Source organism: Meriones unguiculatus, chromosome 15 (genome assembly GCF_030254825.1).
Source record: "Meriones unguiculatus strain TT.TT164.6M chromosome 15, Bangor_MerUng_6.1, whole genome shotgun sequence".
NCBI classification, from domain to species: domain Eukaryota; kingdom Metazoa; phylum Chordata; class Mammalia; order Rodentia; family Muridae; genus Meriones; species Meriones unguiculatus.
Window position 1 is genome coordinate 61,332,664 of NC_083362.1, and position 17,266 is coordinate 61,349,929.

General features: G+C 41.3%; 1 protein-coding gene across 1 annotated transcript; it reads left to right on the forward strand.

The window, feature by feature from the left end:
• The first annotated feature begins 67 nt into the window (after window positions 1–67).
• Cnot9 (CCR4-NOT transcription complex subunit 9) lies at window positions 68–17,266 on the forward strand. Its single transcript, XM_021664489.2, has 8 exons — window positions 68–481; window positions 6,284–6,463; window positions 7,723–7,838; window positions 10,852–10,961; window positions 12,238–12,347; window positions 13,135–13,233; window positions 13,736–13,827; window positions 15,081–17,266. Exons 1-8 carry the CDS (start codon window positions 458–460, stop codon window positions 15,247–15,249), a joined length of 900 nt encoding a protein of 299 aa, XP_021520164.1. The 5' UTR covers window positions 68–457; the 3' UTR covers window positions 15,250–17,266.

Sequence of the window (17,266 nt, forward strand, 5' to 3'; positions counted from 1 at the left end):
ATGTACATGCGCACTCGCCACTTTACCCACTTTGGACCTCCCACCATTTTCCCCTAGCTCAGCCTGGTTGAGCATGCGCAGTTCGTGTCCTTCCAAGACTGTCGGCCTTTTCCCGCCCTTCTCTGGCCTTAGGAGGGAAGTCGGAGTTCACTCTCCTCAGGGCCTATACCTGCGAGGCCAGGGTGATACGAGGACCAAGAATTTGCAGACGTCATTTTGATCCTGAATCTGAAGGCTCAAAGAACATACTTTGCGACCATTTGCTAGCCCGAGGGCCAGGAGGCGGGAAAGGGCTGTGTGGGCGGAGGGTCAGAGGTGAGAGGTCAAAGAGCTACGGAGGGGGAGGAGCGAGCCGGAGGCTGATGGCGGCTCTTCATCTGAAGCTGCACAGCCGCTAGAGCGGGGACGCGGGTCCGTCGCGTCCGGCGGAAGGAGGAGGGCGGCGGCCGCTCCCAACATGCACAGTCTGGCGACGGCAGCGGTGAGTTGCTGCGACCGGATGCCGGTCTAAGGCTGTTTTCTAGCTTCCAGAGACGGGCCCCGAGTCCCGCTGCTCCGCTCCTGGCCGCGAGGTCCGTGAGTCTCCACACCGCGCCCCGACCGTGGTGGAGCCGGACCCCTGCCGATCCCCGCCAGACACCCCCCTCACCCCGCTCCTGGCTTCGCGCGCGGCCTCTCGAGTTCTTTTTCGGCGCCGAGGCCTGGTCCCGCACCCCGCGCGGCCCCAGCAGGCCATTCATTGATTCATTTGCGCTCAGCGTCAGTTTCTGGACGCCGGTTGTGTGCTGGGCGTCGGTGAGGGTGAGGATAATGCCATGGCCATTCGCTCTGGTCCCGTGCTCCCGGAACTCCTCTCCTGGGCACATCTCAGTGGGAAGGAAATGGCTTCTAGCTCAAGCCACTTGATTTGCGTGTAGAAATCCAGAGACTCGAAGTTCAGGATCAGACTTAGGGTTCTCAGCGTTTGAAGCCTTCCTCGAGCACCTTGTTTTATCTTTTAGCAAGAAAATTGAATCAACTCCTTGAAGTCATATTATAATGGCTTTCGGTTGAATTTGGAGAAAGTACAGTTCTTGGCCTACAAGCCCTGTATGATGTCCTTAGTCACGTTTATGGGCTCTGTTTTTTGTCCTTAAGTTCCATATGCACGTTTCCTCTGCAAGATGCAGTCTCTAATTTCTCTACTTTGAATGTCATCCTTCTCAGGGCTTTGCCTTCATACATGCACACAGGTCTCCCTTAGAAGTGACTTTTTCTGACCATATTCATAGCCGCTTATAACTTCAACATTTTCTCTTGTAAAGCATTGATCCCAGTATTTAACTATTGGGTTTTTTGTTTGTTTTCTTTAACTTGTGGGTTGACTGTCTCCCTCTTGGAGGTCAGGGGCTGGGTGAATTCAGGTTCACTTGGTTTCCCCACTGCTAGGACAGTTCCTGCTGCAAGGTAAGCACTCAGATGATTGAACGTCTGCCCTCAACATATGGGAAGCATGAAAGGCCAATTCCACGTTGTTTCACCAAGGGGAAATGATTTCGTTATCCGACATAATGACTACATAGAACATCAACAACCACCTTAACTTCAAGTATAAAATGAAATATTCAGGACATTTGTGGGTGGGAAGAGGCAGAGGCAGGTGGATTTCTGTGAGTTTTGGACCAGCCTGGCTTATATGGAGAGTTCCAGGCCATCGTGATAACATAGTGATACTCTGTCCAAAAAGAAAAGAAAAATATTCACCAGAGCATGGTGGCAGCCCACCTGTAATGTCAGCTTAGGCAGGCAGATCAGGATCACAAGTTCGAGACTAGCCTGGGCAGCTTTTTTTAATGGTTGGAGATAGTAACTGCAGTACAGCACTTGTTCTAGCATGGGTGACATCCCGGGTTCAGCACCCAGAGACTCCTCCCTAAGAAGTGAACAGTCTGATGGTTGTGGTGTCATGCTTTTAATCCCAGCCTACTTGGAGGCAGAGGCAAGCAGATCTCTGAGTTTGAGGCCAGCCTGGTCTACACAGCATTTAAGGCTAGTCAGAGTTGCACAGTGTGATCCTGTCTCAAAATGGATAATAAGTAAACTAGCTAAGTGTAATTGAGACCTATACAAAGACAAACAAACAAACAAACAAGCATTGCTTCAAGGACCAGTGAAATGGCTTACCAGGGAAAGGCACTTATTACCAAGCCAGATGGTATGACTTGAATCCCCGTAACTCACAATATATGCAAAGTAAACTTTAAAATTTTAAAGAACATACTACTTTGTGAAGTTTGATCTCTTGTCTTCTTTTTTTAGTCAATTTTAGTTTCCTTAGGGCTGTTGGGGGTAGTTATTTAAGCACAAATTATGCATGTAAGCCACATCATTGCATGGCCTGATTGCTAATTCTGTTGGACAGCTGTGCTATTTTTTCTGTGGTGGTTTTGCAGTTCTTGGATCCCTGAGCGATCCCAAGCAGAGTAAGATTGGTTACACATCTGGAGCACTTCAAATTCCTGTAGACCAGGAACTTCCAGTTGCCACTGGCCAGTGGGCTTTGTTTTCTTGTTCCCATGATTATGTTAGGCATTAGAATTGGGCCTTCTAATCGTTTCTGTACCTTTTGCCAGTACCTCTAGGTTTACAGTTCTTAATCTTGGCATTGTTCTGACTGGTGCCAAATGAAATTCTTGGTCCTCTTTTTGATGATCTTGCTTCATCAAGGTCTGAGAGCAGGCAGGAGATGGCAGGCAGCAACTAGAAAGAAGCCCCTAGCTTCTTTTGTTCCTTCTTCCCCAATTATATATATTATTTGAGAAGCAGCAAGTTGAAAGATGGAGTTGGTGGTCAGGGAGTTAGTTCTTCAACCCTAGATGTTGGTCTTAGCATCTGATCATATACTCTTTAATATCAATCTCCTCTGCCTAGATTCTTACCAACTCATTTTCCCTTTTTTTTCCCCCCTCCCTATTGCTCTCTATGGGACATTAAGTCAACCATGGTGGTACATGCCTTTGGTCTTAGAACTTTGACCAGCAGGGTCAGGAAGATTTCTGTGAGTTGCTGCACAAACCCTATCTCAAAAAGCAAAACAACAACAACAAAACTTCTGCGCTACTTATAAAAATTTCTCAATATGTATTTTTTCGATTACATTTACAGTGCCATACATAAATTTTAAAAAACCATTTGTTTTGCTTCTTGACCAGCATGACAGCCCTGACAGGTTTATTTTGTGCCACTCATTCATTAGGATAATTGATTAGTGACAAGACAACTATAGGACACAAATTTGAGTCCGTTTCTTTTGTTTGTTTTTTTGTTTTTCGAGACAGGGTTTCTTGGTGTAGTCCTGGCTGTCCTGGCTCCCTTTGTAGACCAGGCTGGCCTCAAACTCAGAGATCTGACTGCCTGTCTTTGATCTGAGCAGGAAAAAAAAGTAACATCAATACCATTTACTAGAAATTCAGAGGGAGTATTACATGCAGCAATGCCCACAATAACTTAAGTCTTTTGGGAATATGCTTGGTTTTTGCTTAATAATGAAAACTTTTGTTTATGTGTGAGTGTGCAGGTGTGGAGACCAGAGGTCAACTTTGGGAGTTGTTCCTCTCGAGTGGTGCTTGAGATGGGGTCTCTGACCTGAATCTTGCAGTTTGACTATGTTGGCTGGCCAGTAAGCCTCAGTGATCTGTTTGCTTCCCTAGCATTGGGATTGCAAGCATGGGTCAGCACAGCCGGAAATTAAACTCAGCTCCCATACTTTCATTGCAGATGTTCTACTGACTGGACTGGCTCTCCAGCCATTAAGTCCCCCCCTTTTTATTTTTTATTTTTTGTGCTGCTGCAAATTGCCTTTAGGGCCTCATACCTACTAGGCAAGTGATCTACCACTGAGCTATTCCTGTCTCTCTCATCCCTTTAGTGGAGAGATAGAAACTACTAGTAAGCGACAATGAGTGCAGGGTGTCGTTTACTAAAGACAAAAGATACTGAGGTGGTTGAATTATAATACAGTGTGCGCTTGCCATTATGGGATACATCCTAACATTATTGTTAAAGTTTTTTGTTCTGTTTAACACAAACAGAAAACAGTGAAGGTTTGTTTGCAAAATTATTAAATGTAAGAGGTCAAGGGGGAGAGAGCTGAGCAGACGAGGACTTGTTGCACAAGCATGAGAACCTGAGTTCAAGTTCAATGAACATAAAACGCCAGCTGTGGCTGCATGTTTCTTTTTTGGATCAGGTCTCTTACTGAGCCTGAAGCGCTTCAGTTAGACTAGCTAACCAACAAACCTACCTGTGAGTTTTGGAGTTCTAAGATAGTAGGTTCATGTCTAGCTTTTGTATGGGTGCTGGGCATCCATCTAAACTCAGGTCCTCATGGCTTGAGCCACAGGCATATACTGAGCCATTTTCTCAATCCATTTTATTATCTTTGTGTTAAAACTAATCGAATCCCGGATGTCCTACTCTTGGGCGGGAATGTACTCAATAAGATTGATCTACGGCTGCCTGCAAACCTCGTGTTTAAACTTGGCGAAGAATCCAGCTTCTCTTTGCTGGTTTGCTTTATTTAGTGTGTGAGAAAGACAGGCACACACGCACATGCAGAGAGAGAGACTTGTGGAAGTCAGTTCTCTCCTACCATGTTGAGTCCTAGGATAATACTCAGTATGGGGCTTGTGGCATGCTAGGCTAGCTGAGTCATTTCGCTTGCCCTACTGTTTTGTTTTGGTCTTGTTTGTTTGTTTGTTTTGGTTTTTAAGTTATTTTGAAGCGGACACTAACCTATAAGCGCAAGACTTGGGGGCAAATAAAGGAAGATCACAAATTCCAGGCCAACCTGGTCTATATAATGCTTAGCTTAACAAACAAACAAAAACAGCAAAAAGTTACTTTCAAAGAAAAAATTGTGGGGCTGCAGAGATGGCTCAGAGGTTAAGAGCACTGGCTGCTCTTCCAGGGGTTCAATTCCCAGCAACCACATGGTAGCTCACAACCATCTATAATGAAATTTGGTCCCCTCTTCTGTCATGCAGGTGTACATACAAAACAACATTGTATCCAGCCATAAACAAATCTCTTGTTTTAGTGGACAATTAGCTGCAGTTTTTATTTTTTGAGATTATAGTTTAATTACATCATTTCCCCCTTCCTCTCCCAAAACTGTACCCCTTGCTTTCTTTGAAATTCATGGCCACTTTTTACTTTAAAAGCAATTATTATATATTACTATGTATAAATATATATTCAGTTGGCTTAAGTACTAATGTCACTAAAGTCAGGGTGAAATGAATAGGGATGATAAAAAGGAGGATCCCAGGTAGGCACCAAATTGCCCTTCTGCTGTTAAAATGGCTGCAGAACTGAAGCTAATGTCTTTGAGGGCCTTATTACCGCCTATTTGAAGTGGTTCTGGATCAAAGTCACATGGAGACTTCAGCCTCCACAGATAAGTGCTGGAGGTGTTTCTGGAGGAGGTGGTTATGCCTTTTGAGGCATTGGTCTTAAGGGTGCCTATACCACTGGCAGAAGGAAACACTATCTGCTTGCATCAGATCAGCTCTGGAAAAGGAACATATGAGGATGGGACTTGGTGCACAAGTGTCATGGCATGCTGTCTCGTGACTACCAGACAGATTGAGATACAGGGGTGTTGGATATAAGTTACAGTCTCTTTGTTAGTGGAAGAGGAAAAGGTCGTTGAGTTTATTAGTGGTGGTGTATGTATGTATGACAAGACTTGGGAGAAGGTTGCCTGGAATGGGTGCCCAGGTAGATATGATATTGCTGATCTAGTTACTGTCTTTTAATTATTATGTCATAGGACTTTCTCTATGAGAACTAGGCAAACAACTTCAAGCTAAAATGTAGCCTATGTTTCTGTAAATTTCTTAAGGTGATGACCTAAACACGTATTTTCTCTTTTTTTGTGGGAATGTGTTTTACATACTTTATTTTTATTTAGTATGGTCCATATCAAGCTATGTCTTTTCACAAAGGGCTACATGATATTCCATTACAAAGGTGCACTGTGATGTTTAAGCCATCTCTTATTGATAGCTGTTTGTTAGTTTTCTGCCTTAAAACTTTACAATAGTAAGCATCCTCATATTTTCAGTGCAGCTCAAATATACCTACAACATAACCTTTCAGACATGGGCTCATTAACTTTGCATCAGATATGAGTTAGTAGAGCTTCTATTATTTATAAAACTGCATTTTATAAAGCACTACTGCAAGACTTGGTTTAATTGTACAAAATTGGTATCATTTGTTTTCTTGTTTTTCCCTGAAGCCCGTGCCTACTGCACTGGCCCAAGTGGACAGAGAGAAGATCTATCAGTGGATCAATGAACTGTCTAGTCCTGAGACGAGGGAAAATGCTTTGCTGGAGCTAAGCAAGAAGCGAGAATCTGTCCCTGACCTTGCTCCCATGCTGTGGCATTCATTTGGTACTATTGCAGCACTTTTACAGGTGGGTATGTGTCCACAAGTAGGAACTCAGTCATGTTTGTCACACTTGTGTTTTCTCTTCCTTTGCTCAAGTGATATTTGAAGAATTTAGAATGGTTGCTTAAATACTAACATTTCTAAGAATCTATTTTTTAAAAGTCAGAGGTATTTGTTAAATGCATATTTTTGGGATCTACCCAGAAGATTGAATTTAGTTGGTCTGAGAGGTAGGCCTTAAAATCTATGTTTAACAGGTGAATTAATAACTGTGCTGTGAAACAGCTTTTAGAAATACGACGGATAGATCTATATAGCAGGGAAGAATATAGAAACAGTATGAGGACCATAGATGTGGTCTAAGGAAAGAAAATATTGAGATAAAGGTAGGTTTCTGTGTACATTAAAGAATAAACAACTGCATCTTCTAAGGTGGCTCATTGGGTAAAGGCATTTGCCGCCAAGCCAGACAACCTGAGTTTGATTTCTGGATACAAAGATGTGAATCCTGCCTCTGCACCTGTGCTGTGATGTGCACACACACCACACAAACAAATAAGACCAAGAGTAAATACCTGAAAGTCAGGTCAGACCAGTGTGGTGATTGGTGGGAAATAAGTTAAAATGGACTGATCTCAAGGTACCCAGGTATTAGAATACTATAAAGTTTTTCTAATAATTTCCAAAATTACTAATAATCATTCAAATCTATTTGGTAAATTTATATGCTATTCCTAACACATGTAGCCAAGAAATTGTTAGTGTTGTGAAGGGATTTTCAGGTAAAATAAGCAGAATTGTATTAACATTGGCCTCATTATAAAGTAGAATACAAGTAAAAGTTACAAAAAGTAAGTGTCCATCAGCTACAGGGCCTGGAGAGATGGCTCAGTGGTAAAGAACACTGAGTACTGAAGTCCTAGATTTGATTCCCAGCACCTACATTGTCTCTTACAACCAGCTCTAACTCTAGCTCCTGGGGTTCTGACACCCTATTTTTGTTTCTATGGACATTGCATTCTTGTGATGCACAGATAATACATGTAGGCAAAACACCAACACATAAAATCAAGACTAGCTGCAATATCTAGGAGGAAATATGGGAGGCCCATTGTTTTCATAGCAGTATTTCTAGAGACACATAGGAAAAGGGCTTGCCTACTTAGACTAGTACACTTGTGATAAAAAATAATTCAGTTTCTGCAGGAATTAAAAGTTACTGTGCTGTCATACTGGTAATAATTTTATAATTAATTGATAGGTGGGATTCTTTGCACTTTTCAGGAAATTGTAAATATTTATCCATCTATCAACCCTCCAACCTTGACAGCACACCAATCTAACAGAGTTTGCAATGCTCTAGCATTGCTGCAATGTGTGGCCTCACACCCAGAGACAAGGTAAGTGCTTTGACTGTGTTGGTAAGTTATGGGGGGGAGGTATTTGATAGGAATTTAAATACCTCAGCTGAGCGATCAGAGAAGGGGCATGCGATGTAGTGTGTGGATATGAATCTTCAGAACTCAGTTTTTACTCATTCATGGCAATGTTTTGTTTTTTTTTTTTTCTTACAGGTCTTAGTGGATTAGATATTTTTAGTATATTTTCTATATGTCTCTTAGATTTTGTTTTTAATGTTTTATTGGTTGGTTTTGGAGTTGTTAGTTGGTGTTTGTGGGTGGGGGGATTGCCTGGTTTGTTTTTTGTTTCGTTTTGAGCAAGATGGTTTTGTTTTTGTAGCTGAGACTTGGTCTTAAACTCTTAATCCTATCTCCAAGTTATTATAAGTGTGTGCCACCATATACCCACTTTTTTCTTGTTTTTCTTTGACTGTTGACATATTTCTACATTGTTAAGTTTGATAGATATTTTTAGTTTCTGGTTACAGATTTGAAGGACGTATAATATGCTTTAAAATGAAGCAGAATATGATTCCATACTTTTGGTTTTTTGATACAGGGTTTCTCTGGGTAGCATTGGCTGTCTTGGACTCACTTTGTAGACCAAGCTGGCCTGAAACTTACAGAGATCTGCCTGCCTCTGCTTCCCAGAGTGCTGGGATTACAGGCATGTAACACTGTGCCTGACTCATACTTTTAACATAGAAATAGTTTTTTACTAATTTAGTGATTTACTATGTTCCTAGAGGAACATAGTTACCTTAAAAGTATTTTCTGGCAGTGATTCAATCCCAAATATGAAACCAGAGCTTTAAGCCTAGAATGGTAGTTCATTCCTCTAATTTCAGCACTCTGGAGGCTAAGAGAAGAGGCTTGCTAAATAGTGGTGCCCTGTTTCAAAACACCAAAATTAAGTAATTATTTTATATTCACTTAAATCAGTGAAGTTTTAAAGAGCAATGGGCATATCACAGAGGAAAAGTAATACATGTTAGGCACATGGCACTTCTGTTTTCAAAATCATGATAGGCACTGAGCCATGACTGTTGGCACAATACAGGGCATATAATAGGAACTCAGTAAACATTTTTGTAAGCACTTTTTCTCACCAAATTCAGATTTCATTTCTAAAGCCTTCTTGTTTGAGACAAAGTCTCACTATCTAGATCTGGCTGTCTAGGAACTCACTACAGAAACCGGGCTGGCCTCAATTTTACTAATATCTGCCTGCCTCTGCCTCCCCAGTGCTGGTATTAAAGGTGTGCATTATTATATCTTGCTTCAAAAGATTAATACAGAATTCTAGGCAGCCTTTGTAACTTAAATGGGGATTGACATGCAAGGTAAAACTTTTTTGCCATATTCTCATATGTGGAAAAGTAGATAAAATCCTGTTCAAGAATCTTCTTTGAGACCAGTGTGATGGGTCAGCCGGTAATAGGACTTACGCCTATATCTGAGAGCATGAGCTCTCTTCCCTTTATTCACACTTTATTCACATAGTGGGAGGAGAAATGTGCGACCGCATCACTTTCCTACCAACACACATATAAATAACAAGATAAACTTTATCTTCTGGGTAGTCCTTTTTTTTTTTTTTTTTAAGATTTATTATTTATATAGTATTCTGCCTGATACATTGCCTGCACCCCAGAAGAGGCACCAGATCTCACTATAGATAGTTATGAGCCACCACGTGGTTGCTGGGAATTGAACTCATGACCTTTGGAAGAACAGCCAGTGCTCTTAAACTCTGAGCCATCTCTCCAGCCCTACTGTGTAGCTTTTGATTGCCTTTTGTCTAGTATCCTCATAAAGTCTGTTAGTACTGACCTTTCAGAAATTTTTAAAAAGTAACTAAGAAAATGATTTTAGATGTGCATAGTGGCACACATATAATTTCACCGCTGGGAAGGCAGAGGCAAGAAGATTACTGCAAGTTCAAAGCCAATCTGGGCTGCATAATGTAGTGAGACTTTCCTGGTTTGGAAATCCAAGAAGAGAATTATTTATGTGCACTTACAAGAAGTATAGAAATAGATGGTTTTCCATATTAGTTGCCTGACACATTAACTACAAGTTGAAATGCTTTCAAGGTATGTGGTGTATTTGGTATGACAAATACAAAACAAAAAAAGAACAATATATGTTTAAGCACAGCAAAGCAGGTAGACATAGTTGGCTATATCTGTAATCTCAGCACTTAGGAGGTCAGAAGTTCAAAGTTACCCCCAGCTACATCTGAAGTTTAAGGCTAGTCTGGGCTAAAAAAGACATTGTCTACAAATAAACACGGTAAATAAACCTGATAGTGATGCCTTTGTTTTGGTGTCTAGTTTTAAGATAAGGTTTTGTCTTTAGCCTCAAACTCATGAGTTTACTCCTTTAGGCAGACCCTTGTGTGCTAGGATTCTATGTGAATGTGTAACAACACAATGGCTTTAGCATTTATGGCTTGGGTTTTGTTTTGTTTTTAACCTACGGTCAAGTACTTTTGAGTTAGTCAGTTTTTAAAGTCTTAAGTATAGATTGAAAGTAAATTGTGTTGTTTTAATCGCCCTAGCCTGGGTTGCTCTTCCACATTGACACCTTGGGCTGTGTCTTTATGGTGTGTCAGTGAGGGCGGGAAGGTGCTCTTCTAACAGTGTAGACATGTCTGGCTTCTGTGACTGAATCAGGAACCCTTGATGTCTGTCATTCTGACAATCAAACACATCTCCAAACATTGACATATGTCTCCTAGGGTACAAAAATTATGCATTCTTTGCTGTGTGCAGTGGCTCACACCTGTAATCCCATATCTCAGGGACAGGCAGATCTCTGTGAATTTGAGGCCAGCCTGGTCTGCAAAGCAAGTCCAGGACAGCCAAGGCTATTACACAGAGAAACCCTGTCTTTTTAAAAAGGAAAAAAAAAAATCCCTTTCTATGACAATCTCACATTGTTTCAGGCTTAGAAATTTGATTTTTAGACATCATCTCTGGGCTCTAATGTGGTTGTTTTTTTCTTTCAGGTCAGCTTTTCTTGCAGCACACATCCCACTTTTTTTGTACCCCTTTTTGCACACAGTCAGCAAAACTCGACCCTTTGAATATCTTCGGCTCACCAGCCTTGGAGTTATTGGTAAGTTATTTTTGTTTTTGTTTTCTTGAGAGAGGGTCTCATGTAGCCTGGGCTGGCCTCAGGATCAGTGTATACTGAGGATAGCTTTGAATTTTTTAACTTTCTGATCCTTTAACCTCCACCTCCAAAGTGCTGGGACTACACGAATACTCCCCCATACTTTGTGTGGTTTTTAATGTGCTGCAGGGGTTCAGACATACGGTTTTAATGCATGCTAGGCAAGCACTCTACCAACTGAACTGCATTGACATCCTAGATAAGTTAGGGACATCTTGTAAGCCTGAAATTCTTACTGACAATAGTGGTCTAAGGTTGTGTGTTTTGTTCACTTTGTACAGCCTTTTTTTTGGGGGGGGGGTTGGTTTTGTTTTTTGTTTTTGTCTTTGACATCTCATTTACTAGTCAGTGCAAACTTAGCATGCACCATTCTTAATGTTGTTAATAAGCTGTGAGGATGAGAAATCAAGATCTTATTTTAGTATCAAATATGGAGGGAATAAAGGGAAACTTTTTGATGTTAACTAAGTTGAGTGGACTTAGTTAAATAACTCAGAGCCCTGTACGAGGCTAGTGTTCTTAACACTGAGCATTTCTCCCCCGGTTTTTTGTTTTGTTTTGTTTTGTTTTGTTTTGTTTGTGGGGGGATTGGTTTGGGTTGGGTTGGGTTGGGTTGTTTTTGTTGTTGTTGTGTTTTTTGTTGTTGTTTAATTTATTTTTTAAATTTTGACACAATGGCTCATATTAAGTTGCTCAGGCTGGCCTTGAACTCAGTCTTAATCTCAGTCTCCTAAATGTTTCTGATGATAGGCATATGCCATTGTGTCTGGCAAGAACTTAATTCAATAATCATAATCACATATATATGTGTGTATATATACATATATATCTTTTTGTTTGAAGATCCTTTTTTCTTTTTTTGAAGATCCTTTTTTCATGCGTAATGTGCCTACATGAATTCTCTCTCTTTCATTCTGTCTGTCTTCTGTCTGTCTCTCTCTCTCTTCTGTGTAGTCCAGATTGGCCTTGAATTCAACATTTTCCTGCCTTAGTCTTTCCAATGCTGGGACTACTCACTACATCTGACTCTTGTTGTTTTTTTTTTTGTTGTTGTTGTTGTTGTTGTTGTTCAATGGATATGAAATGGATTCCCTGACATAGAGACCACAGTCTATATGTATTATTAAATTCCAAAACTTGCTTTTAATGAGCAATACAGGGTAAATGTAATTAGAAATCCTTTCTCTAAAATAATTTTGCTTATCCATATTTTCTTTAGGGGCCTTGGTTAAAACAGATGAGCAAGAAGTAATCAACTTTTTATTGACAACAGAAATCATCCCTTTGTGTTTGCGCATTATGGAATCTGGAAGTGAACTTTCTAAAACGGTATGTGCTTTTGAGATTGAACGTTGTTTTTTGGCTCTGGAGCTGCTGCTTTGTTGCTCTAGAATCATTTTCTGCCTCTCCAGACTTTTCACCTTCAAAAATGTTTTTGATTTTGTTTTTCCTTTTAAAATGTATTTGTTTATGTGGGTATAATTGTGCCAGGCCACACTTGTGGAGATAAAGGACAACTTTGGAGAGTTGACTGTCACCTTCTACTTTATCTCTGGTTTCTATTGCTGTGAGCTGTCCACAGACTTCTTTGAAGATTCTCCTGTCTCTGCTTGTAATCCCAACACTTAGGAGGCTGAGGCAAGGGCATTGCTGTGAGTTGGAGGCAGTCTAGCAATGGCTACAGAGTAAGACCCTGTCTTAAAGCTTTTCCCTAAAATAATGATTAATTTAAGATAGGAGCTTGGAGTATGGGTGTTGAGCCCCTCTTCTGATTTGGTACTCATTGTATAGCTCAGGCTGGCCTCAAATTTTACACAGTACTCCTGGTAATTATTTACAGCTTTCCTGAATTTTATGTAATACGAGAATGATGGTATATACTGCCTGGGCGTAGTGGGAAAAGTAAGGCCTATAGCCTTTAGAAAAAAATCCTGACATAATAGCAGTTGTTCAGTATGCTATTTGTTCTTCTGTGTTATGTTTGATAAAGTTACATACAATGTACAGGGAGCTCTGCTTGCTCTGTTTTTTGAGTGCTGATTATACCTAGATATGTGAATAGTCAGCTAAATGACAAGTCTGAGCAACTCTTTAGACTTGCTTTGTTTTGCTCCAGGTTGCCACATTCATCCTGCAGAAGATCCTCTTAGATGACACCGGTTTGGCTTATATATGTCAGACATATGAGCGGTTTTCCCATGTTGCCATGATCTTGGTGAGTTCTTTCCTTTACTGTCTTTGCAATTTACTTCTGATCGCATAATATAGACCCTTTGTAACTGGTCCAAAACTTAGTCTTCTGACTAGAAGTAACTGTTCTGGCCAGATACAGTGGTTATACAAGCTTGTTATCCCAGAATCTATAAAGCAGAGAGAGGCAAAGGATCATTGCAGGTTTGAGACCAGCATGAGGTCCACACTAGCCAAGTGAAAAAGTAATGCCCTGTCCCAAAAATATTAGGTGGCATGGTAGTGTGTGCGTTTAATCCCAAAACTCTAGAGGCAGAGGCAGGCAGATCTCTGTGAGTTCCAGTACAGCCTGATTTATGCAGTGCTAAGCTAGCCAAGGCCACATACAGAGATACTGTCTCAAAAAGGAAAATAATAAAAATCTTGGAAACTTCTATAATGATTCTTAGATGATCTGATCTCTGGTGTCAATTAGAATTATTTTGTGCTTTCCCCCTCTCCTCTCCCCCTTGTTTTGGGTAAAACAGGGTAAAATGGTCCTGCAGCTATCCAAAGAACCGTCTGCCCGTCTATTGAAGCATGTAGTAAGATGTTACCTTCGTCTCTCAGATAATCCCAGGTAAAGATTTAACAGGATTTATAGGCCTTTAGGGAAATAATCTCATGAATGGATTCCATGCTCATGGCTCAGGTCCTCAGTCTTAAAGATGGGAAAGGATATAACTCTAGTTTATTTAAGACAAGTTCCTGTTAAAATGTAAAGTTCTGACTTTAAAACTCCACTAGTTAGATATTCCCATATAACTCTGTCCTACCCTAAAATTCCAAAAAGCTCAGACAATTTTAAGGGAGGCCATGTTGTGTGGTTTGGGCTTTCTGTGGCTACTCCACGTGATGAGAAAGACAAGTATACTTTAAAAATCTCTTGCCAGGTTCCATAGTCCAGAGGTTCTTCATTTAGCTTACAGTTCTCTACTTCCTGTAGGTGTTGAGCATATTTCTTTTTCTTGTTAGGTTCAAGATCTCTGCTAGAATCATATACTTTGCAGATGTAATGCACTTTAGAAATGTTTGACCTTTTGTCTATAATCCATAATTTATGCTGAAAGCTACATGTTCAGATTCTGCCAAGCCACATAATGGAGTGCTTTCTGAGTCAGGAGTCGAGTAGCTTGATGAATGTGAACTCAATCTCTAGCCACCAGTGTTATTTGAGCCCTAGCTATTCTTTGATCATTTTGTCCTATTTTTCAGTGTTTCCTTCCTTCCCCCCAAGTTTGCAATATGCTTATTAGAAAGTCTACCTATTTCAGAACAGCCCTGTATGGAGTTCGCATTTGCCTGTTGTAGGATTCTAGATAAAAGCTGCTACCATGGTTTTTACTGTTCATCCTTTATTAAGTTTTTCAAATATACAGTTGAAACATTTCTATACAGACATAACTGATGTTAGTATAGGATTAAAATCATTAATTTATCATACAAATGAGGTCATATCTGCTTTTAGTGTCCAATTTTTAAAATAATTTCATTTACCATAAGCAATGTCTAATGGTATTTTGACAGTATTTATAATAAATCAGAACAAAGTTTGGAGTGGAGTAAACTATTGCACCATTTTATTCCATTTTGCTTTTGCATGAAGTTCTGCATTGTGGTACGGTGAAAATATTTGTGGACCACACATTCTAGGTGTTTTTAAAGCTGTGCATAACACCTGCTTTAAGAAATTCTAATAGTTCCTTTGTGTAACTTGACAGAGCCATAGATTTCTAGGAAGTTATATTAATATTGAAGAAAGGGGCTCTTCCCAGCCCCAAAATGTGGGTTTATTTGTTGTCTTTCTGGTTGGTTTGTTTGTTTCTGATGTAGGGCACGTGAAGCACTCAGACAGTGTCTCCCTGACCAGCTGAAGGACACAACCTTTGCCCAGGTGCTAAAAGATGACACCACCACAAAACGCTGGCTTGCACAACTGGTGAAGAACCTGCAAGAGGGCCAGGTCACCGATCCCCGGGGAATTCCCCTGCCCCCTCAGTGATCCTCCCTGTTCTGCTCACTACTCCCCTAAGTTGGGGAGTGGGGGTGGAACCTGTGAGGAAAACAGCTCAGGTTTTATTGCCGACTGGGAATAGACAACCTCAACGCTGAACCGCACTGGAGAAAAGGGGCAAGGAACCCCGCTGAGGTGTGTGGGCTGACTGGAGGTCCTGGATCCCCCTGCTGCTCCCAGGAATTGGGCTCCTGACACAGCAGTCTGCCACCACAGCCCCAAGAGGGTGCCAACACCAGCAAATGCTGTTTTGCAGCATGCCCAAGATGACCCTGCTCCTGAACCTCTACCCAGCCACTGGTAGAGAGAGGAGAGATGGTAATAGCAACTCTAGGCATGGCAAGCACCTGGGACCAAGCCATGTGGCTCTTTTTTTTTTTTTTTTTTAATTTTGCCTTCCTGGAAGACTCAAGATGTGTCTCTTAATTCTCTCTCTCTCTCTCTCTCTCTCAGTATTTGTTTACTTTGGGCTTTTGTTTTTAATCTCAAGAGAGGTGTGTTTAATGGACACAAGCTGTAGTTTTCAGCAAAACTTTGTCAATTGGCACTGTTTACAGTCTGTTAGCTGCGTAAGCTCAATAAAAAAGTTGGTCTGGCATTGCATCCCCTCTGGCAGACCAATAGCTGCATCAGGCTGTTGGGTAGAATGGGAGGCAGCGGAAGAGGAAAGCCAAAGGACAAGCAGGAACCCTCCACCTGTTCCCCTCTGCACCTGTCCTTTCCCTCCCAAGCCTGGCTGCTATGAGGCCCTTAACCTTGTTTCTGGCTTTAGCTGCTAGCTTTCCCAAATCTCAGTGCTTTCCCCTTTTTACCACTTAAACTTAAAGCAGACGTCTTAATTTACCCAGCCTTCCTGAAAGAGATTGTTTTGGGGCAGGAGGGATGGCAGTCTTCAGATCCAGGTCTTCAAAGGAAGCAAGCATCTGGATACAGGTGATCCCATTCTTGTGTGAGTATCAACAGCGCCATCTCTCCTCATGATTATACTTGAAACAGTACCAGCTGAATGAGTTTCTTCAGATTTAAGATAAATAGCTGGACTCTGCTGGTTCAGTTTCCCTTTTAACATACTTTCTTTAGTCTATGGAAACTACAGGGTTGCCACTAAAAAAATTTTTTCAGTTGTTGATAATGTGATAGAGAACCCATTCCATCTCCATGGGCTTCAGTCTATAACCTATTGTTGTAAACTGCCTTTCTTTCTGCAACTCTTCCCACCGTCAGCCCTTGCTCTTTCTGTCTCATCCTCAACTCCAAAGATGGGAATATTGATCCAACTCTAAAGAGAGACCAAATTTTCAGCCCACATCTCACATACTTGAAGATGTCTGTAACGAGTTTGAGGAGGTTGTATAAAGGGACAGATGCTTGTAGAAACCTTTGCAGAGGCAGTTGCACAACCCAAGGGCTCTTTAAGCCGACTTTCACAAAAAAAGCCGGCCTTGTTCATTGGCTTCTGTCTCTAGAGCCAGGAAAGTAGTAATTAAGTAGCCTAGATTTAGGGGAGGGTAGAATAAACACGTATTCCTCTGCCTTCCAAACTGAAGAGGAGGGTCTGGCCTCAGGCCTGAAGAGGAAAAGTCTTAGAGAAAACAGCTTCAATCTTATAGTTGTGTTGACTCGCTCCACAGCTTGTGATGGGAAAAGTTCACTAGATACACTGATTTTTGGAATTCACCTTCCTGCTGAGCCAAAGTCTCTCATTCTTCTCCATGAAGGGGAGCAGCTGAGGCTTGGGGCCTTGCTCCCTGGGACATTCTCTCCATCTTTTGGTGCATTGGGTATGTTACTGTGCCAATAGTGTCTTACTTCATGTCCCATCTATTCTCAGCTGGCCTTGGAACCTACATAGGAGTTGGATGGGGAGGGGTGCAATGGGTCTGATTCCTGTGGTTGGTCCTGATGTTGTATGTATTATATAGAGACCCCCTCCTCCCCTTATTTTGTTTTCCATCCCTCCCCTCAACAGGATTAAAATAAAACATGCTCTGGTTTTTTAAAATTA

Bases quoted from the DNA above. Each gene is read 5' to 3' on its own strand.
- Cnot9 (XM_021664489.2), top strand. From the start codon at position 458: ATGCACAGTCTGGCGACGGCAGCG. The intron at 7,839-10,851 runs GTAAGTGCTTTG...TTTTTCTTTCAG, and splicing joins GCCTCACACCCAGAGACAAG to GTCAGCTTTTCTTGCAGCAC. The intron at 13,828-15,080 runs GTAAAGATTTAA...TTTCTGATGTAG, and splicing joins CGTCTCTCAGATAATCCCAG to GGCACGTGAAGCACTCAGAC.